The following is a 23,319-nucleotide window of genomic DNA, read 5'->3' as shown; positions in this document are numbered from 1 at the left end:
CAAAACCAGCCAACTCCATGATCCAACAGGATGTGCTATTAGATTGCAGGGATAATAAAGCTACCGTGTAATGATGAATACACCCCACCTTGAAATGACTAGAATTTAAATAAGTCCAAAGTTATTGATTAACCCAGGGCTGGGTAGAACATAGCAGCTCTATGAAGAGTTGGCTATTTCATTTGAATGCTTGTGTTATTGAAGAGAAGAAGAATTGTGTCTTCCACACTCAGGCTAAGCAAAAATGGGTAGTTCACATGTAAGTACTTTTTTAATTTGGATAGTTTAATTTGGACAATAATTTCCTGTGTTTTTTGTTTGTTTGTTTGTTTGTTTAGTTGGTTTTTTTGTCCCCTTTCACTTTAAATTGCATTAATACAGCTGCAAATGAAGATTTAAATTCAAAGTTTATTTAAAGTGTGGGCAGAAAAATTGTATGTATGTAGCTGGTAACATCCACTTCTTCGCAATATGTGAATTATAAAATGATTGCAGTAACACAGCTTCTGCTTGTTTTAGCACTGTTAATGGCATAGTTAAAAAGGGAAGCAAGCACCTTGAGAAAAAGAAGCGATGCATTGAATGTCATGAGACATCTAAATTGAGTTAGATTAGCAAATTTGTGTTGGAACCTTCTAAACACTAAACAATTCCCTAAAGGTCTATGAAAAGCTTTCCATTCCAGAGGCCAAATTCAGCCAGTTTTATCACTGAACAGTAGAGACAGGAGTAATCTCAAAGCATGATGCTTGCAGACAGGTCTGATGAAAATCCAGGTTACTACACTGAATCATATCATATGAGGCTGAGACAATTTTGGCCAATGTTTTGGTGCTTAATAGTAAATATCTAATAATGACATTTAACCTCAAAATAGCCTGAGTGATAGCTGTGTGTTTGGGGGCAAGCAGTGAATGATGGGACCTTCTGAAAATGAAGTAGCTTGTACTGATGAAATTGGGGGGGTTTCAGCTTCACTTAAAATTTCATGAATGAACTACAATTCATTCAGCTGTGTGTCAATCTCTTTGATTGCCCTAAATCTGCAATTTAACAGTATGTATCAATAGAAAACATTCTGTTTCTTCCCTCCTCATCATTTGTCCCCATGAAATTTCAGGTTGTCTTGGAGAAGTACCTGCAGCTATATCAAAGAACCACTTCTGGCACAGCCTGAAAACATTCAGTTCTTAATAGAGGTTTTCAGCTCGTATTTTGCAATCATAGGTTCATGAGTGTCTTATATATTGTGTTTTTTAAACCTCCAGAGCAAGTCTTACAACCTCCCAGAGGATAAACGGGAACCAACCATAGGGACAACAAGTTTGTCAACAGATGAGCCAGTAAGCACTCTTTTCACAAAGGATGAAAGGGGCACTGTGGTGTTACAGCACACATTGCAGGGGTTTATGGTGGCTTTGGGAGGTACTGCAGTGCACAAAGGCAGCTCCTCTTCTGTGATCAAGATCAGCACTAGTAAAGCTGGATTGTTTCATTCTGTTGAATACTGCATCATTCCAAAATTTTGTCCCCTTGAAATTCAAAAAGTGAAATTTCTTTGGCTAACCCAAATTTTGGAAGGAGAAGTAGTAATTGAATCATCACTGTCAGCTGAGGTATTTTGTACCAATGGGATGGATTTATAGCTTAGAACTTAAAAAAAGGAAAATATTACTGTCAAATGAAATTTTTACTGAAAACTAAGCATTGTTCAACGAAGCAATGTCTGTAGGAAAGCAAAGATGTCATTGCTTGGAAGTTAAAATTGGACTTTTCAGCTATATCAGAATGTATGATATTTAAAATGAAGCTTTCATCAAAATTAGTATCTTCCTAAGCATGCTAATTTGAACAAAAGTAACAAACATTACTGGAAAATATACTTTCAACCAAAAAAATCCAACCAATTCTAAGAAGTAGCTTTCTTTTAGAATATGAGCTTCTGATTGAGCTGCACCTGACGCAATGTTAGAGCTCCAAATCTGCACGCTTCCACATGCTCTTCACTAAGCTCCATCCAGACTCTTCCTACAATCAACCAAAGTTCTTGACTGCTCATCCCAGAGATTTAAAGTCATTTACTTTTATTTTCTCCATTTGCATTCTTGAATCTTTGAGCTTATCTGTACTTCTGCTCTTCTTCAAGATCACTGCAAGGGGAATCAATCCATGTGAAAATTTGAGTGGCTGTTCTGCTGTGAGCAAAGTGCTTTGGGGAGCATTTGGGGAATAGCAGCAATTGTTTTCATGTTATGATGGCTTGAAAACTTTGATCGATTTCAACATTTGTTAATTGTTTAACTGTTTTTTTAAACTTCTCTCACTAAATAATCCAAGGCCCTGTATGCATTACTCTGTTGTTCTCAAACTAATCTGGGGGATGGACTAATGCTTTGTTACTAATTTAAGCCATTTTTTGCAATTCTCTGAAAGTCCCTTGAGTTTCATCTTCCCATTGTAAAGCAGCCCAAACCTCCTGCCAAGCAGGACACTATTAACATAAGGAGGTGGGCCAGATGGTTTGAGAACTTGAAGGTAAAAATGTAAGTATAACCTTGAGAGCACCTCCACCTGATGGATCCTTTGGGAACAAGCTCACAAACATCACAAGGGCCTTTGTGTCACTTATAAGGATGGAAGTACCTCATTAGTACAAGCATTACTAACTGCACTGTAGTTTTATCATCTCATTGCAAAGCTCAACAAAAGCTATTTGTTGCTTCCCCTGGCAGACTGGCATTCAATGTCAGTAGAGTCTTGTTCATTCTCTGGCTATAAGCCCACAGTCAGCAGAAGACAGAAATACCTTCATACAACAGTGTTGGAGAACCATGGCCAACTTGAGAGCACCCTGAGACTTCCTCCACCCTGCGAAGTGGAAGGCAGATAGACAAAGAAGCCTCCAAGTTTGGTAGATGCAGTTGGCTTGTCAGACACTCAACGTGCAATGTCTGCATATTAATTTTCTTTGTATGTATCTATGAATATGTAGATTGTGTTCAGATAATGCATCTTGCAGAGGGCCAAAGCCAGATGCATACAGTCTTGGGGTTTCCCTTTTGGGATGCTACCTCCCTCCAGTTCTTTTCTTCAAAAATTTCAGATTTTGACTGTGCATATGGGTCAGTGTGACATTCCCAAATATTACATCCATGTATTGCAGCCCTGTGTTGGTATGCTTAAGTATACCAGTACTTAAATATGCACTTAAGTGATGCAGCAGTCATGCCAAATAGTTAACTTCAGGTCTCTCAATGATGAGAACTCATCACAAGTTTCAACTGAGGTAATGAGAAGAGTGAAAAATTTTTCATGAGACATAAGAACACTTCAGCTATATCTAGGAGTATGCAAGTCAGAGGTTTGGGATCTCAGCTGAAAAACAGGCAGAATTTGGCAGTTCCAGTCGTTTTAGTTATCATTAGCTGTATAATGGCCCAGCATACAAAGTGTTTTCCAGCAAGGCATTATGGTCAGTGATATAAAAGCAGACAACTCTATCCTTAGCACACTGGAAAATTATCCTACACTTGGAATACCAGATTTCCTCTAGGCAATTAAAGCCACTTGTTAGCCACTTTTGTGGTTTCTGTTTTGAAGGTAAGTCTTCAAAGAAAGTAATGTGGAGACCAATTCACGCTCTGACACATCTTACATACAAATTTATGCACTGAAGCAGATAAATTGAAGTCTCTAAGAAGAAAAGCTGCAGTTTTGTGACTTTCACATTCTCTCTATGTGGCAGTTGGGAAACTATCCCTGATATTAAAAGTAATCTGCTTTAAGGAGTTCCACCAGATAGACCCAAGTGGGTTTGGGCACATTAAAACCAGAGGTGCAAAATTTAGCTATAAGAGAAACTCACCAAAACAGTTTTCTTTTAATTATGGATTCATTTGTCATGGTCATGAGGATGATTATATTAAGTTGATTAAAAAAATAGCCATAAGCATTTTTGAGGTGATGCATTAAAAACTACTTAGAAACAGGAGAAACATTGTTGGAGGTGAATTGTTTTACTTTGCCATTTAATTAGCTGTCCAGTTAGCATCCCCATTGCCAATTGTTTATAGCAGGAAAAAGCAGATGCAACTAATTCTATTATGATCTGGTTATCACTGCATCTTTAGTCTCAGATGTAGAAAATAAAGTTGATTTGAAAGGGAGTAACTGAATCATTACAAAGGCTGTTGAGTAAGGAAGCCCTGTCTACATGATTTACATGTATTATGTTGTCCAGCTTACACTTCATATTGGAACTGTTTGGTTGCTGATAGCAGCAAACTTCAGCAGAAAGTTAGGTTGGGTGCATGTCACTGTCATACAGCTGTTAAACCTAAAACAGTCATAAAGATTTTGGAGAGGGACAGCCTGCCTGGCAGGTGGCAAATGGCAAAGGTGTTTTTCTCTAAGCAGTAAGGAAGGCAGATGGCAATTTTCCAGTTATATATTGTGGTTGGCAGAGAAAATTGCTCAAATAAACAAAAATGACAGGTGTGCACTGTGGAACAGCACAGGAAGAAAGGTGATGGGCAGAAGGACACACATAGTTCTGAAGTTGCCATGTATCCAGTTTGTCTAAGCCTGTCCTTCCCTGTGCTTGATCTCTTTACATTCTCTAAAAGCAGATAGATCCCTTTGGCCAATACTGCCACACAGAAATAGCCAAAATGGGGTCCCAGAGCAGCAGTCCTGCACCAGCAGGAGCCTTTCCTATTATTACAGATGTTATCAGCCCTACCTATTTATTACCACAGCACAAACCCCGGTGCTTGTTGATACTGCCCTGTTGCCAGCATGCCACAGCTGCTGACTTGTGTTTGTTTTTAAATACTAGCTCCCATCCAATCTGACTTTCGTGTTAAAACTGTTGCTGTTTGCATGGGTTCCTACCTGAGTAATGGAGCCCAATTATTTGAATTTTACTGAAGACCTTGCAGAAGACCATCTTACACTGATAGGATAGTAAGAGATGGGGAAACAACCATGCAGTAATGACTAAATATCTTCACGCATGAACAGCGTTTCCCAGTTAGATAAGGCACAGTCTTGACTCCTAGTAACTCATCTTTGTTTGTTTGTGGGTGTTTTTTTTTCCCCACCATATTGAGTGGTCCTAGTGTTTGCAGGTTTTTCTAACAGAAGTACCTATGCATTGAGGTGACATGGGATTTCTGCCCTTTCTGAACAACAGTCTGGAGCTTTCTGAGCAGAAGCTGTGACCATTCCTATTACACTCGTTGCTTCTGCTGTGATTCAGAAATTCATCCAGTTCCATGCAGCATGAGGTAGCACTATGCTATGTTGAAAAAATATTTCTGATCAGAAACATGGCACCATGTTTTCAGTCTCTCTTCAAGTAGATCAGAACCAAACACCACAGCCTACTCCCATATTTATTCTTGTGTTTTACTCATAACACAAGGAAAGGGTTGGAAATGAATGATGAGAATTGGGCCATTTGTCTCTAAAACTGCCCTTTCAGATTCACAGGAGGCGTTGCTGGTAATGGGGGTATAGTGGAGGACCACAACCATAAGATCTAAGACAAGATATCATTTTTTCCCTCAGTGTGTTAATCTAGTTAATCTCAGATTCCAATTGCGTTACAGCTTATTAAAAGCTTGTGTCAAGATGAATAATTCATATTAAGTATATGTGTGCTGATAAAACATTTATCATGTAAGTGGTGATTTGCTAAAAGCGACATTCATGGTCATAAGATATTAGATATAATTTAACTAATAAACACCCCAGTCCTGTTGCTCACCATGCTAACAAGGTGACTAAATGGTTTGGGACGCATCTTGGTAGACACAGAAAAGATGAAAACAAATTAACGGAGCATGAGATTGGAAGAGACCTTGAGGTGCCAGCTAACTTACCTAGTGCAGCAAGCTATTCCTCTCTGAGATATCTCACAGTGCAGAGCTGGAGGAGAGCTGCTATTTGATTGGAGATGGGAGTCTGCAAAGCTAGTGGAGCTGATAGATCAGGGATTGTGTGTTGTGAGAACTGAGAAATCAACAAGTACCACAGTTTCCAATTTGTGTTGGGTTTAGCATTGTTAGGGCTTAGCTGTTTGTAATTAATTAATCCTGTAATTCCCCTTAGGGGCCTGGCTTCCTAAAGGAGCAGGGGTGCAGGATACCGCAGTTTCTGAATCTGTGTGCATTCCTCAGTGCTGGGATTGGCCCCGGCTCAGCCCCACCTGCTCACCCTCCACAAGAAGGGAGGAGAGAATGAGAAAGACAAAAGTTAGAATTTTCATGGGTTTAGGTTTAAAAATAAAAAGAGGGGGTTGGGAACAAACAAAACAAGAAACAAGTGATACAAAAGGCAGTTCACCACCAGCTGACCTATGCCCAGCCACTCCTCAGATGGCAACCCCTGACAGATTCATGTCAGATGGTGTGAAATATGGTTGGAGTCAGCTGTGCTGGCTGTGTTCCATCCCAGCCTCCTCACCGGGAAGGCTGCATGAGAAGCAGAAGAGTCCTTGAGTGTATGCTAGTACTGCTCAGCTAATGTATCAGTGTTACCAGCACTATGCTGGTTACAAATTCATACCATGGCTCTATCCAGACTACTGGGAATAAAGTCAACTCTATTCCAGCCAGAACCAGGACACCTAGCTAAAAACATTTGTACCTATTGGAATTTTTTTAGCTAAATTTACCAGCAAGGTTTTAATCTCAAAGCTATTTCGTGCCTGTTTTGTTTCATGAAAATTAAAAGAGGAGAGAAACTGTATTAGAAATTCCTTTAGTAAAAGACTGATGTGTGACCTCAACCCGTGGCAGACATCAGAGAATCCTCATGATGTTCCTGTGCTGATCCAGAAATTGCAAGCACCAGTTTTCAAACCAGTCTGAAACCAGATGGTAATTTGTGGGAAGCAAGACTTGGATGGCAAGGGAAGCTTGTATAGTTCCATGTGGAACTGGTTTGTGTAATTCTTGTTTAAATCTTGGTTCTTTCCAATGCATTTTTATAATCGTAATTAAATACACAGAAAGAATAACAAAGCCAGTAAATTAACTGGGGCTTGATTCTGTACCAATTTCCAGTAAACACTGCAGATGCCCTCAGACCCATCTGTAACAAGTTGCAGGTGCAGGTCACACAGCAGCCTGCGCATTTCCAGCTGGCATTGAGCTTACCCCGAGGTATCTCTAATGGCACCAGACACCAACAACTGAATACTGCCCTAGATTTTATTCCAGACCACGTTCATGTGCAGTAGTCAATGCTGCAAAGATCCTGGCTAGGTCAGTCTGACCTTTTTGCAGCCTCTCATTTTAGTTTTAATTTTTATTTTTGTTAAGCCAAAGAGCAATGGAGTACAGCAACCAAAGACAATCTTGAAATAAGACATCTGCTGAATAATTCACTTCAATGGAGCTGGAAAATATCTCAACATCTCTGAGTTGATCCAGCCCATGTTAGAGCTCTACCCGCAGCAATTCCATCTGTATCTCAATTACACTGAGCAGCAGCTGCATTCCTGCTGGCTCTTCCTAGTGATTTGCCTTTGGGGTCTGTGTCTGCATTTATCCGTACCCAACTTTGCATTGATCGATGTTGGAGCTGCGGGAGAAGAGCGTGGTCAGCAGCATCCCTTGCAGCCACCCTTTGTATTGTTTTGACATTACTCTTCCATAAACCTCTGCTCCCAAGCATGGTTGTGCATCTGCTTAAGTGGTTGGGGGTGGTTGCTCAGATATATTATCAGCTGTTTTCAGTTGGAGTACTTTGTCTCTCTTTTGCAGTACAGGAAGCTACCTGTGTGCATGCTCGTGACAGCATTCCTTCTGTTCTTGTCTTCTGACAACTTAGCAGTTTTTGTATATGTATTGTCTTTACCTCCAGAAAGCTATTAGCTGTTGTCTTCAGAAATCTACACAGTATACTACAACATCCCTCCAATTGTACTATTTATGTGTACCATAAGGATTCCTCCACATGCTGACACCAAAAAAAGTCTCCATATGCTTCTCTAAGCATTGTGGACCATCTTCAGCTATAAACTTGTCCCTTCTACTCAGCTCTTGTGAGGCACCATCTGCAGTACTGCGACCAGGCCTGGGGCCCCCAGTGCAGGAAGAACGTGGAGTCCTTAGAGCGAGACTGGAGGCGGGCCACTAAGATGATCAGAGGGCTGGAGCACCTCTCCTATGAGGAAAGGTTGAGGGAACTGGGCTTGTTTAGCTTAGGGAAGAGAAGACTCCGGGGAGACCTCATTGTGGCCTTCCAGTACTTGAAGGGAGCGTATAAACAGGAGGGGGAACGGCTGTTTACGAGGGTGAATAGTGATAAATAGTGATAGGACAAGGGGGAATGGTTTTAAACTGAGACAGGGGAGGTTTAGGTTAGATATTAGGAGGAAGTTCTTCACACAGAGGGTGGTGATGCACTGGAACAGGTTGCCCAAGGAGGCTGTGGATGCCCCATCCCTGGAGGCATTCAAAGCCAGGCTGGATGTGGCTCTGGGCAGCCTGGTCTGATGATTGGTGACCCTGCACACAGCAGGGGGGTTGAAACTAGATGGCCACTGTGGTCCTTTTCAACCCTGGCCATTCTGTATTTCTATGATCTCCTTGAAGTAAAATGTTATTTACAGCAGGAAAAACAACTTGGTATGCTTTACATGTTAGAATTAGTTGTTTTAGAATAGTTGCAGCACCAACACTTGCAAGACATTGCCAATCAAATCTAATCTGAGAGCTTAAATTCTAAAACAAGACATATATTAAAGTGACTGTGCATGTATTTTTCAAAGAAAAATGCATACAGTGTCACAAATTGCATGAAGCATCAGTTTATTTTGCCATTTAACTCTTCAGGAGAATGCACCCATAGTTCTGCAGGGCAGGAGGAAGCCCAGGTCTGGAGCTATTCTCACTCTGCCTGGGTGGGCCATGCCACTGGGTGAGACCCAGCAGACAGCAAGATTTATCCAAGGTGTTCTGAGTTACTCAGGAATTGCCCTTGACAGTTTCCTACCCAAAGTATCAGCTTTCCAATCTACAAAGCCTTAATGCTAGTGTTACTCACAGTACTACACAGGTGATATCATCAGAGTCATCAGTTAACATTTGACAGTGGTTTATTTGAAGATGTGGCTTCAACACAGCTCATTCTTGTAGTGCCTTAAAACAAACATATCCTGAACGTAGTTGAGAAACTGGCCTTCCTTCTCATCACCATACTTCACCCTTGCAAATAAATACTTTATGCCTTTATGAATTCTCATAAACCCACAATGTTATTTCAGTTGATGGTGCTACCGTTCTCCTACTGTCTGTGCTATACACACCCAACAGCTACATCAACAAGTGACATACAGGGGCTAGGGACTAGCTATAGTCTCACTACAGCAGAAAAGCCATTGAGGCATACAGTAACAAACCAGCTTGCAGTGCCCATTGGGATTGCTCCAAAGTGCATGATATGAATGGAAGAAATTATCAGTGCATTACCAAGCATAGGAGGAACTCTGACAACTCTAACAAGCCTATGTCAAAGTATGGACTGAAGTGCTGAAATGCTTTGCGTTATCAGGTTGGTGTTAGGGAGGGAGGACACCTCTCTGCAAGGCACACTCAACTGACGGACTGTATGTCCAGAATGGATTTCTGTTTTTTGTGGGATATCTTTATTCTGCTCCTCACTGGAAAGGTTTGGGAAAATGTGTATGTGCTTTGGCAACCACTGAGAGCACAGTGCAGGGTGCACATTCACAAGCGACAACAACAGGCTGGTGAAGGTGTTACCTTGTGAGACTGCAGTGCCATAAGTCTGAGAACCTTTTGTGTTGATCCTGTACCTTAATAATTGCTGTTGAAATAATAACTTTCAGTTAAGATAATTTGAGTGAGAAATCCTAGCCACTGACTGCATTAGAAAAGCCGAGGTGCTTAAATGGTGTTTAGTCTATTACAAAGGGAAAGTAACACAGGGACTGTATTTAGAGGTTATCCTTGAGATAAGGCCCTTTGTCTCTTGATAGAGGGTGACTTAATGCAGAGCTGTATCTCTTTCATCAGAACTGGTAATGCAGAGCGTGTTCAAAGTCCATATAGTAAATTGTCCTCACCCCAACAGAGTGACCTTGTCTGTGACATTTTTCAGGTGTAATCTCTGCCCTGTGCTCTCCTCTAGGGCAAGGAGACAACATAGCCATGTAGCTTTTCTGCTGAGTGGCATTTTTGGAAGGGCTTAGGAGCAGAATGCCATGTCCTGGGATGTCCTCACCCTTAACTGTCCCTAATGGAGAGCAGAGTGCTTTGCCTTTGGGTGCCATCACCCTTCAGTAACAGCAGTGCCTGGCAGCCCTGCAAAACAAATGGCCAAATCAACCTGCTGCTATTTGAATGGAAATACCAAAGCACTTATAGTGCACACTTAGACCTTCAGAGCAGATGGTGTGCATATAGTTCAAATTGATTTAGGAGCCTAGGAGCTATTTTCCAGTATTATTTAAGCTCTTGGGCATTTAAATTATCTGATTCATGATGCTACAAGGGCTGAATATGTTGCTGGCCTGCTCCCAGATACTTCTGCCCTTGTCTGAGAAATAGCAGGACAGGGGACTACCAGAACTGCAGCCCCTTTGGTTCATACCCTGTCAAATTAGTACAAATTAGTGATTTTCTGTTTACATTTATGTGTCAGGCTATAAACCGCTGCTGTAGTAGTGGACTTTGATCCTGATAGATCTGGCTCAAAGTAACCATACGTTCAGTACACACACACAAACACATACACATACAACCACCATCTTTATGACATTATATATCTTTATTTACTTTGTGTAAGGACATCCATTCAAGAAAGATATGCAGGGCCCATTTTTATTCAATCTATAGAGACTGTCAGCTTCTAGCAGTTAAATACACACAGGGTTCTGCACGCATCTGGTAAGTCATTTATATTGGCCTGTTCTTAATGTGGTACAAACAAACAGTGTTTGATCTGACATGAAGTTGTCCAATATAAAGTTATTACATTCAGATTATTTGAACAAGCCTGAACTGTCAGAGCAAAGTTACATAGGATCAGCATCACATGCCACGTGGAAACAGCTATTTTTGCTCCAATTCCAGGAGACCTTGTGATAGACAGTGTTTCAGCAAAGCCCAATCTGAACTTCACAGTTTAGAAGATGTGACTAAAGATCAGGCAAGAACCCGGCCCAGACTTCTGTGATTCAAAAGGAATAATGCAAAGTCATTTCCCTTGTGTCCATTGTGTCTCTGTTTTCTCAGTCAACAGACAAACGCCGTCATCATGGGTTTGATGCAGACCGAGATGCCAAGAAATTACACAGTGCCTGCAAAGGAGCAGGTAAGAAAGCTCTTTGTTTTTTGTGCAAAGGGCAATTTGCAAGATTATAAAGAGCATATCCATATTCAAGAACAATGTTTAAGCCATTTTCATTTAATCTTTATGCTTTCTGTCACTGACTCAAAGAGCATGCACACACATGGAGTTAAGGTAATTGGGAAAGGCAGCCAGTTTGTTCCTCAAAGACTGGTTTTGTTAACTGCTTGACTACAGAGGATCAGGCTAAACTTGCTATTTGCTGATGTGACAGGACCGCAAAGCTGTCGTGCTGATATGAATTCATGGAGTCCAGCCAGTAAGGCCAGGCTAAGGGCATGGCAGTATATCCTTTCCCAGGGACCAGCCAAAAACATGGCCACCTCCATATAGTAGAGCCTAGTCCAGCTGAAAGGAATATGGTCAGCAGTCAGCCTGCTTCAGTGATTTTTAACCAAATGTATTGGCTCCCACCATCTCCTCTGGCAGTTTTAAGATGGTTGACTGTGCACCAGTGTGAATGAGGAATGCACTGTGTCCATGGGATCCTCAGATCCATGGAGGTGCCAATGTCCAGCAGAGGAAGGACAGCTGAGCAGCAGATGAAGATGTTAAGTTATTCTACCACCAGGTTTTTGCCCAGTAAATATTTAAACCTTTCTTCCTGGTATAGCACTGACACTCAGGATTGAATAGTAAAGTACTTGAATTTTAGGAAATCTTCTTGTCCTGTCAAGTTACCCCTATCAAGACAGTCCCAGAGGACTCTCCACTAAGTGTTTAACTCCACATTGTCAAATAGAGATGCTGTTCGTTCAAAATTGGACCCTGACTATCATCTTGGTTCCAAGCATGAAGAGCTGGACAAGATGCCCTGAACTTGGCCTGGATGTACCCACTGGTGATCTTCAAGGATGAAAATACATCAGCTCCTGCTGAATGCCAATAACATTTTTATTTTTATCATCCATACTGATAGTTTCTCTGAAACACTTGCTGGTCTCTGCTCCTGAGAGCCTGCAATGAGGCACAAAACAAAGCCCAGTAGATGAAAGCAACAAATAGAAAAGAAGACCATGAGAAAGCATCCAGCAGCATGACACACGTGCATCAGCAGCACTGGCCTGAGGCTTGATGCATATCATCTGCCATTTAAACCCTTTATATGCTATGGACATTGTGGCAATGCCCATCTCAGTCAGGGCCAGAGATGTCTCCAGCCAGACATTCAATACCTGTCTTGAGTAAATGCCTGAGGCAAGTCATTGGCCCCACAGATGGAAGTGCACCAGAACACAAGCTAATGCAGTAGCTGCTGCTCTGTTGTGTCACTCAGGCACCCAAATAGCACTGCTGTAGTCCTGTCCCATTAGCAACAAACATCAACTGATGCCTTCCAGCTGCCTTGTTTAGAGCAAACATCTGTTTATATTGGCTTAGGGCAAAAAAAGTGCAAGGACAAGGTCATTGCCTTCAGTAAGCATCTATCTGTTGCATAAGTTACAGGTCAAATCTTCTTCAGGACTTTCCCATGGCAGGACGTTGTGTGGTCAGTTCCCCTGTGGGCTTTCCAGAGAAACAGCCCCTGCAGTGCCCATCATTGGGACTTCCCAGCGGCTGCATTCTCCCACTTATTTTTGCCAAACAAAACAGCATCAGCAGAGAAATTCAGACCATGAAGACTAATTCCCTCTCCTCTTTCTGACTCCATCATCTAGCACAGACGACAACCTGTTTTGCACTGACCACCATTAAGGCAGTGAGTAAACGAGACTGATTTGAACACATCCTCACCTCCCCAGCCACTTGCCCCATGCTGTTGCCACAGCTGAAAAGCATTGCAGGGGTGGAAAATAGTGGCAGGGACTGCTCCAACAGCAAGTGCCACTCTAAACATGGACGTCAGTCCATGGGCATTGGCGTGTCAGAACCTTGATCAGAAACAGAAGATTCAGGTCCTCTGATAATATATAAGCAGCATAAGAAGGTGATCTTTTATGTTCTGAACATTGTAGCTGACTACTGATATATTCTCAGAAGAATCTCAGATGCTACAAATCCCAAAGTGTGCCCGAGTAGATGTATGTATATTGATTTGTTTCTCTTTAAAGAGGAAAGCACTCAGTACTCTTTTCTTTCCTCTGCATTGGATTCTTGATTAAACCCTGTCTATGTTCAACCTTCTTTTTCAGGAACTGATGAAAAAAAAATTATTGAAGTCTTGTCAAGTCGAACATCAGAGGAGAGACAACAAATTAAACAGAAGTACAAAGCTCTCTATGGCAAGGTATTTCAGAATAAATGGCCTCTCTCTTTTGAACAGTATGCATGCTGATAAAGGAGTTCATACACCTCTGCTTCTGAAATACTAAAGCCTGCTGGAACAGGCTTCCCAGAGAGGTTATGGATGCCCCTGTCCCTGGAGGTGTTCCAAGCCAGGTTGGATGGGGCCTGGGGCAGCCTGGTCTAGTATTAAATGTGGAGGTTGGCGGCCCCGCCTGCTGCAATGAGGTTGGAGCTTCATGATCCTCAAGGTCCATTCCAACCCAATTGTATAATTCTGTGATCTTTCAGTGGTCTTTCCAACCTTGATAATTCAATGACTCTGTATCTCAGCTTGTGCTCATGTTCAGAGCATTTAGAAAAGAAAAAAGAAACCTGAAACCAAGGCAATTGCAATTAGTTGCAAGACAAATGCAATTAAAGTAAAAGGGAAACTTCAGATTTAAATCCCTCTCAGACCAGGTACAAATTCAGAGGAACTTTTTGGTCTTTATATTTTCATTATCATTATATTTTTGTGAGTCAAATAGATTTAATATTGATTTATGCTCATGATGAGTCAGACCACACATTGAAAAAATGAGAAATCTCCAAAGGTGCTCGAAGCAGCCCTTGGAGACCAGGCAGCAAGCATGACTTTGAGTGCATACACACCACTGAGTTCATTCTTTAATGAGGATTAATAAAAGCAGATATTGGAAATGGGCGAAGTCCAGGGGTCATCCTGGTGACGTGGGCACATCATAACCCTTCCTACCCTGGATCTTTGGAAGAGCAGAGCTGCACACTGCTAGAGGAAGTGCGATATGCCAGCGCCCTGGGACTGGTGGCAGCTGTTTGCTCAAGGGATGGAGCTCATCTGTGGTTGGGCAAGAGCACAGTTCAGAACAGTAGATGTAGAACTGGCCTTCTTCACTGTTGTTCTGAAGCTGTCAAATACTTCCTGGACTTCAGGAAATGTTAGCTGAAGAAAGAGCTTGAAATAAATCATTGGTAGATGTTATTCTCAACATGAGTGCTCAGCTGACACATAAACACTAACCAGCTCTTCTCCAGGGTCTTATTAATTTTTGAATTAAAAAAAATCAGAAAGGATCTTTATGGTTTTTTTTTCTTTTTCTTTCTTTTTTCTTTTTTTTTTTTTTTTCCTTTGGTGGAAAAAAAATGCAAAGCACTTTATAGAAACATGTTGCTTTTTCTAGTAAGTCAATTATAACCAGAAGTGGAAGAGAATCTGGGAGAAGTTTGATCCGTTCTGTTGCACCTCTTTCAAAGCAGGTTTCTGCACTGTGTTTTGGAGCAAATTCTTCTGGTAAGGTTTTTTAAATGGTAGTGTACATGTATTTAAACAAGGAAGAGTCCAAACTGGACTGTGAGCAGCTGATTGTTGAAGACAGGAGAAAAAGATCATTCAGTATTTTGGGGAGAATTTAATATGCAAAAAGATCCCCGCATCCCTTTTTTTTTTTTTTTTCATATTTTTTTCCCTTTTTGGTACAGAAAAAGCTTTGAAATCACAAAATTCTTTAATTCCACTTGGACTTTTGCACTAACCCTTCCAACTGCCTTCGCAGGATTTGGAAAAGGTCCTGAAGGGAGACCTGAGTGGCAATTTTGAAAAGGCTGTGCTGGCTCTGCTGGACCTTCCCTGCGAGTATAACGCCCGGGAGCTTCATAAGGCCATGAAGGGCGCCGGGACTGATGAGTCGCTGCTGATTGAGATCCTCTGCACACAAAACAATAAGGTTGGGACATTCTGGTAGATTTTGCATGTGATGTATCTTAGGTAGCAGTGCAGCAGCTGACTTGCTTTGTCTGCTTGTTTGCTGGTTGATTTATGTTCTTATTTCCCTAGGAAATCACAGACATAAAGGAGGCATACAAGCGGCGTAAGTAGTGTTGCATTTCATATACCTTCATTTGAGGCCTTCATCACTGAGTGAACCCTGACAGATTTGCTTTTTTTCCTGCACAGTCTTTGATAAAGATCTGGAGTCTGATGTGAAAGGTGACACAAGTGGTTCTCTGAGGAAGATATTGGTCACTGTGTTGGAGGTGAGGCTGTGAACTTTGCTACTATGCATCGACCTGGAAGAGAGATTTTCTTTTCTCTACCGTAATAAGTATTAGCTGCTATTTAGAATAAGATTACTGTAATAAGTAATTTAATAACAAAGTAATTATCACAAGCAAAAGACATTCTTAAAGGTATTCTTCAGGACAATTCAGTAGCAATTTTAAAAATTCTGATAATTTCACGGAATCACAGAACCACCAAGGTTAGAAAAGACCCACAGGATCACCCAGTCCAACCATCCACCTATCACCAATAGCTCTCACTAAACCACGTCCCTCAACACAACATCCAAATGTTCCTTGAACACCTCCAGGGTTGGTGACTCCACCACCTCCCTGGGCAGCCCATTCCAGTGCCCAACCACTCTTTCAGAGAAGTAGTATTTCCTAACGTCCAGCCTAAATCTCCCCTGGTGCAGCTTGAAGCCATTCCCTTTAGTCCTATCACCAGTTACACAACAGAAGAGGCTGACCCCCAGCTCACTACAGCCTCCCTTCAGGTAGTTACAGAGAGCAATAAGGTCTGCCCTGAGCCTCCTCTTCTCCAGACTGAACAATCCCAGCTCCTTCAGCTGCTCCTCATAAGCCCTGTGCTCCAGACCCCTCACCAGCTTTGTTGCCTTTCTCTGAACCCGCTCCAGGGCCTCAATGTCTTTCTTGCAGTGAGGGGCCCAAAACTGGACACAGAACTTGAGGTGCGGCCTCACCAGAGCTGAGTACAGGGGACAATCACTGCCCTGTTGCTGCTGGCAACACCATTCCTGATGCAGTAAACCATGCCCCTTAATGGCATATCTACACATTTTTTGAAAACCCACAGGATAGAATGGTACCCATGAAAGATCATGACTACATTACACTAAATTCTAAAACCTGTGGCATCTGATTTCAATCTCAACTGAAGAATTTACAATACATGTAGATACAGAAGAAGTAAGAAAGAGATTGCTGTTACGTTAGCTTAGCAAAAGGAAAGCGTATTTTGCATTACAACATGCTTTATTTTAAACCAGCTACGTGAAATAAAAAATGAATAACATTTCTGTAAGGGCATAGTATAGCTAAATAGAGTAGGATCACAAGTAGAAATGCAACAGTCTGACCAGACAGCCCATGAAAATGAAAAGATTTGACACATTTCAAAGCCCTAACAGTCCCACTGCTAAGTACACCAGTCTGGAAAGCACTGCTTCAACCTCTTGGTCTGTATTTTCAGGAGATGCAAATGTGTATTATCCATATATTTTTTAATAGATAATTTGTTTCTAATTTCAATCAGGAAAAAAAAAACAGTGCTAGTGAATGCTCAGAGCATGCATTATATCCATTTACTGAGGAACATTTCACAGCTCTCAGGGAGTACGCAGCAGATTGATGTGCAAGCTTCACCTCAAGTCTGTGCTGAGCTTGGACAGTTCTATCCGGTGCTGTACAGTGGCCCATTACTAAGCAGATGTCAGCAGGTGGCAGCAAAACTAAACCAAAATGTTTGCGAAGGCCACTAAGTGACCACTTTTCCCTTCACTACAAACTAACCAGAACTTGAGTCTCTTTTTCCACTGTAATGTCCTTTTCCATAGGCAACCCGAGATGAGAACCAACAGGTCAACATAGAGCTTGCTGAGCAGGATGCCTCAGATCTATATAAAGTAAGTGAAACTACAGAAAGAAAAAAAACAATTATGTTGTGCTGCTCAGCAGAGAGATGATGACAAAGTTCCCTGAGCATGTGGCAATAAATAAATGCATCAAAAATTAACATGCAATATCTAAGGCAGGAGAAGGCCGCTGGGGAACAGAGGAGCTGGCTTTCAATGTTGTCTTAGCAAAGAGAAGCTACAGTCAGCTGAGAGCAACTTTTCAGGCCTACGAAAAGGTGAGTTATTCCCTTCTGTGATGTGAGTTGTGCAGAATGTAATGTGTAGCTTGCAGACCCTGCAGCAAAATGTAGAGAAGGTGATCCTTTATTTGCCATTTTAAAAGGAATTTGGAAATTATTTCTGTATGACCAGATGCTGATCTTACGGAGGGAAAAAGCTGTACCATCAGCCAGTTAAGCAGAGCGTGTTCCCTTTCATAACCCACCAGCATCCAACCAAACAAAAGTTGTGATGTCCCACAACTGCATGATGATGTGTGTGCCCTTCCTGCAGAAGGAGGGCTGACTGTTCTGGGGTAGTGAGGTGGCACACAGCTGGGTGAATGCATGCTGGGCCTGTCCCTGGCTTACTCATGAGACCTTGGAGTGTCTGGGGGTGCCTATTCCCATCCTCTCCAAGCACTCATCCATAGCTCTTCTGTTAAGGCAGAAGCACATCTCCTCTTCTGAGCAGACAGCAGGTGCATGGACTGCTGTGCTCTCCTCTACCCCCAAGCAAAAGACAAAGTAAGCAGCAAAATCTTGGCTGTTTATTTGACTTGTGAAAGTTCAAGCAGTGGAAGATGCAAAGTTCTTCTCCCAGCAGCTGGGTGGAAGCTCAGCAGTGATATTTTTTCTTTGGAGAAGGCTCCTCTCCAGCCTCTGGCTCAGAAATCTGAACTTCCCTAGGATGACTCTGAGTTCATCAGAAAACTGTGACCCTAAGCATTGAAGATGGAAAACCTTCAGTCACAGTCTTCTTTCAATGTCACCATAATAAGGAGCCCTTAGTTGGAAAAATGTTTGAAGCTTAATCCAGCTTTTGGTTTGGTGCTGGCAGGAGGACAAAAACAGTCACTAATTGATACTCCCTTGGAGTTGCCCATACCCTGGGGGTTCCAAGCTACCTTCACTTTTTGATTCCAAAAACCAAGAAGGTTGCCCAAACGAATCTACCGCATCCTGTCCGGCTGTATTTGAGAAAGGGGGCCCAGATTAGAGCCGTGCAAACATAAGTCCTTCTTCACTTTTGGAAAGATAAATAGAGACAGATCAATATGAAATTGGATTTGTAGAACCTCACAAGGTACCCATTGCTGCCTTGTATCTGTGTTCTGCTGGAACGGCGCTAAAGTCCATTGGAGACACACAGAGCCAGCCAGATAGTAAAACAGCAAAGTAAAAGGCTTTGAGGTTCACAACATTTACAAAGATCAAAATGAACAATGTTTTGAAGTGGCAGTCTCTTTTTCCCTTTTTCTACAGAATAATACAAAAACTTGGGAACAACTGAAGTGCTTGTAAACTTTCCCTGGGAAGCCAAAGACAATAAGTAACAAAACTTCATAGAGCTGGTAGAGCTCCAAAATTTATCTTCTTTGTGTGGAAACTGTCCAGGGCCTTGATAAAAGCATTAGAGGGAACTCAGAGACTTTTTCCTAGACTCGAGGTCACTCAAGAAGAAGCTGAAGCTTCTTTGTTCTAGAAGCCTTCTGATATGAGTACAACTGCTTGACTGATGTTATCCATCTCCTAGCTGCTGTGTCCTAACAGGCCTTGTACGCCCTGTTTTCTTGGTGCCAGTGGATCTGTGAGCACTTAAACCAGAGAAAGACTTCACTTGTCCTTGAATTACTCCCTTGTAAAGAGCTAAAAGGATCTGAATTGGTCTTTTGCCATTGGATCCTAAACATAAGGCAGGTTTTATGGCAGTGCGGTGATGTGTGCAAAGAGCAACTCTTACAGCTACATTTGTTGTCCTTATAGGTGTATGGGAAAGACATAGAAGAATCCATTAAAAGTGAAACATCAGGAGATCTGGAGAAAGCTTATCTTACTCTCGGTAACAAAACAAAACAAAACAACAACAAAAAAAAAAAGCATGGAGACCTTTCTTTTCTAGTTCTTGCCCTCTGACACTGGTTCTTGGGGGATCTTTGTACAGTTTGGTGACAGTTATTGAGGTAACCCTAAACTGAAACTGACGTATCTGCTAGTAAAAGGAGAAACAGGTTTCAGTAGTGATGTGGAGCCCCTGATACTAAAAATAAATTTTTCCAGATACAGCTCCTCCTCAAGGCTGGGTTATTTCCTCTCTAAACTGCCCCTGAGGCCATGGTTGTGAATAACTTCCAGCCTGGGCATCATCAGCAGTGTGCTACAACACTACTGCAAAAACGTACAGGGTCCATATTGGCCATTTAGCACTGGGGATGACTGTGACCAGTATTTACACCTGTACCCTGGATCTAGTTAGCTTACTGGTATTGATTTTATCTGTGTGGATCTTGGTGCTCCCAAACCTTGCCCCTCTAAGCTGCAGGTGAGCAAGTACTGTAAGAATATGTCATAGAGTCATAAAATCAAAGAATGGCTTGTGTTTTAAAGGATTTTAAAGAACATCCCCTCCCAACTCCCTGTGGTGGGAAGGGCTTCCCCCACCAGCTCAGGCTGCCCAGGGCTCCATCCAACCTGGCCTTGAACACCTCCAGGTACCCACAGCTTCTGTGGGCAGCCTGTGCCAGGCCATCACCACCCTCTGAGTACAAAATTTCTTACTAAGATCTAACTTAAATCTCAACTCTTTTAGTTTAAAGCCATCTCCTGTTGGCCTGTCACTATCAGACCGTGTAAATGTTGGTCTGCCTCCTGTTCATGAGCTCCCTCCACATACTAGAAGTCTGCGGTGAGGTCTCCCAGGAGCCTTCTCTTCTCCAAGCTAAACAAGTCCATCTCTCTCTACCATTCTTCATAAGAAAGGTGCTCCAGCTCTTTCATCTTCTTCATGGCCTCCTCTGGACCCACACCAATAGCTCCATATTTTTCTTGAGTTGGGTGTCCCAGGCCTGGACATACTAAACGTATCATCAAGGAGACCTCCAGATGGGCAAATGCTCATCCCCATTCATTTCACTTTCACTGTGGAATAGCAGTGGAGTCAATGTTTACCATTTCACTGTGTAATAAACTTTCCCTCTGGAGAAATGTATGACTCCATTCAGATTCCAAACTTGCTCCTTGTATGTGGACAGGGAACTAGTTATAAAATAAAAATTCTCCCAGCTCATATGTCTACATGATCATAACTCTAGAGAGTTTTCTGTATTTCTTCCTTACTTATTTCCTTCTGATTGAAGATGTAATACAAAGTGTAAATATGCAAGTGTAATGAAGTCTCTTACTGTTCTTCAGTCAGCTGTGCCAAAGACTGTCCGGGTTACTTTGCAACACTTCTGCACAAGTCAATGAAAGGAGCTGGGACCGATGAAGATACCTTGATTCGCATCCTTGTGACCAGGGCTGAGGTAGGTTATCCTGCAATCTGCAATACTATAGTACCACCAGTTCTGCGAGAAATACAAATTTAGAGAGTTCAGAGTGAGATCTGGTGGATCGTGTGCTGAGCCAACCCCATACAGCCCAATGACATCAGTGGTCACACTCTGCTTTTGTACCGAGGCAATGCTAATTTTGGTATGGCATCTATTTCTGGTTTTGAAAGGACGAGCAAGCATACAGAAAGCCTATAGTAGAGTCAATTGTACCTGGATAAAAAGGCCTGTGGGGAGTTCCTGGCCCAATAAGATGTGTAAAAGTAAATTCCTAGTTAAGTAATTATAAAGCAGCAGTTCTCACATTAATAATTGCTTATAAATATATGTTGCCAATTCTTTCTGATTCCAGCTAGGAAAAGCAGATGGGAAGGAGGAAAGAAAAATAAAGAGCCAAAGGAGATAACTGTAATTTTAAAAAGAACAAAATTGAAAAAGACATTTGAGATTCTGAACATAGTATTTAATTCTTCCTACTTTATAAACTGTTGAGATTATAACCTCGGGGCTGTTTCAGTCTTGATGCAGAAGAGGAATTGTTCACATGGGCATGGAGAGCATATTTCTCAATAATCAACTGTGAAAAATCAGTCTCCAATGTAGTCTCTTCATTGAGATACAGTTCAATCAAGAAAACACTTAAAGACCCCAATAAAGATCAGAACTGTGCAGTGGGTTCCTTTTCACCAGAAAGCTTGAGACAAGGCATTTCATTCTCCCCCTTATAGTAACCAGAAAATTACCTCTGTGAGTGGAACAAAACCAAACTGTCTGTTATACTCCATCTTTTGTACATACCCCTGGAAATGCTCCTTTTCCTTCTTGCCACCACATAGTGTGTCCACACAGCACCACTGAGCACCAGGTAGAGATGCCCCTTGCCACCCCAGCATGCCCATTCCCCTTTTCACAGCTAGTGTCCCCTCACCACACCACCTCACATGGGCTTACCTCAAGTCCTAATAAGAACTCCAAGGTCCTCCAAGATGTTTGAGCCTCCTGTTTTCTCCTCTTCTTCCACTGGCTGCAGTGGACCTTGAATCAGACCTCAGGGGTCCTGGTAGGAGCAGGGCGCATGGTACAAAGCATGACCCACTCTTCTAAAGAGGCTCTTGGTGTCTTCTCAGAGTGACCTTCCAGCAATAAAGGGGAAGTTCCAGGAAATGTACAAGAAGTCATTAACTGAAGCTGTCCGATCCGATACCTCTGGGGACTTCAGAAAGTTGCTTCTGGCTATTTTGCACTAAACGGCCATCAAGAATGAAGAGGCATGCTGAGCAGCCACCTCTTGATCAGCTTCCAAAACAGCATCCAAAAAATGTGGCATTTGCACAAAGAAAAAAATCCAATTTATTTTCTTTCCAGCTGGGAAAGATGCTGCCAAGTAAAGCTGGACGTGAGGTTTATGTTATGGCTATCTCATCAAATGTCCTTAAGCAATAAAGACGTGTTAAAAAACTAAGTCTAAATTGTCCTCTTTATGTCTGCGTATGTGGAAGAATTTTTATTTTCTGTCATTTCTTCTGTGTAGACTTCCTGCCTTTCTTAAGATTTACTGCTGTTCTTAAGATTTTCCTTGTTCTTTCCCTGTGTTTTTCGCCAGTGTGAGGGGTGCAATGTCATGCCATGCAGTCCTGCCCAGAGAAAATAGGTGGTAATTGCTTCTCAGCCCATTATTACAGCACTTTAAACAACACGTAGGCTGTGAATTAATGATTTAAGTGAGGCCCTGAGTAAAATCCTCCTGTCAGCAGGGGAGGTTGGAATGATTTCCCTGTCTGTGAGTTTCCCTCTCAAGTCTATTCATCTCCTAAGTTATCCCATAAGGGAGATAAGAAATTGCAGCCTACATTGGCACTATCACCTGAGATACGGCACAGAAAAACGTCTGTGGAAGAGATGGGATTTCATAAGGTGGATCTATCCATCATGGACATACTTGTCCTACAACGGTAGACATGGATCTCAGGGCAGTTCACAATCTCCATCCTTGGAGGTTTCAGAGACCCACCTGGATAAAACCCTTGAGCAATGTGGTTTGATCTCATGGCTAACCTTGCTTTTGGTCGGACAAGAAACCACCTAAGGTCCCTTCCATCCTGAATTATCCTGAAATTCTATAATTGGGACAGAAGATAGAGATATAAAATAACATGAGAGAGTCTGACAAACAAGAAGAAATAGTCTGGGTCAAGAAGATGGGCTTATGAGCTTTTCTCTGCATTTGGTAACTTCCCGCTTCTGAGTGCAGCACACTATGAAAGGATCTTTCAGACTCACTTCTTCTGAGGAATTTTGTCAACTATTTCCCATTGAAAATAGTATTTCTGAAGACTTGGATTTGTTTCTCTCTGTATGTCACAATGGTAGTATTCAGACATCCAGTTACAGTCTGTAAAGGTGGTGGGCAAAATAAATGGACAGTGAGAAAGACAGGAGGCTTTA

At 42.0% G+C, this 23,319-nt stretch overlaps 1 protein-coding gene across 1 annotated transcript; it reads left to right on the top strand.

The window, feature by feature from the left end:
• The first annotated feature begins 171 nt into the window (after positions 1-171).
• Positions 172-22,336, top strand: ANXA13 (annexin A13). Its single transcript, XM_042869426.1, has 11 exons — positions 172-259; positions 11,271-11,349; positions 13,518-13,612; positions 15,183-15,353; positions 15,464-15,497; positions 15,584-15,663; positions 17,265-17,333; positions 17,459-17,560; positions 19,310-19,385; positions 20,735-20,847; positions 22,002-22,336. Exons 1-11 carry the CDS (start codon positions 245-247, stop codon positions 22,119-22,121), a joined length of 954 nt encoding a protein of 317 aa, XP_042725360.1. The 5' UTR covers positions 172-244; the 3' UTR covers positions 22,122-22,336.
• Positions 22,337-23,319: the final 983 nt, after the last annotated feature.

Source organism: Lagopus leucura, unplaced genomic scaffold (genome assembly GCF_019238085.1).
Source record: "Lagopus leucura isolate 7727_CA_CO unplaced genomic scaffold, USGS_WTPT01 Super-Scaffold_100002, whole genome shotgun sequence".
Classification (NCBI taxonomy): Eukaryota; Metazoa; Chordata; class Aves; order Galliformes; family Phasianidae; genus Lagopus; species Lagopus leucura.
The sequence above is the reverse complement of the archived record's forward strand: the minus strand, read 5'-3'. Positions and strand labels throughout refer to the sequence as shown.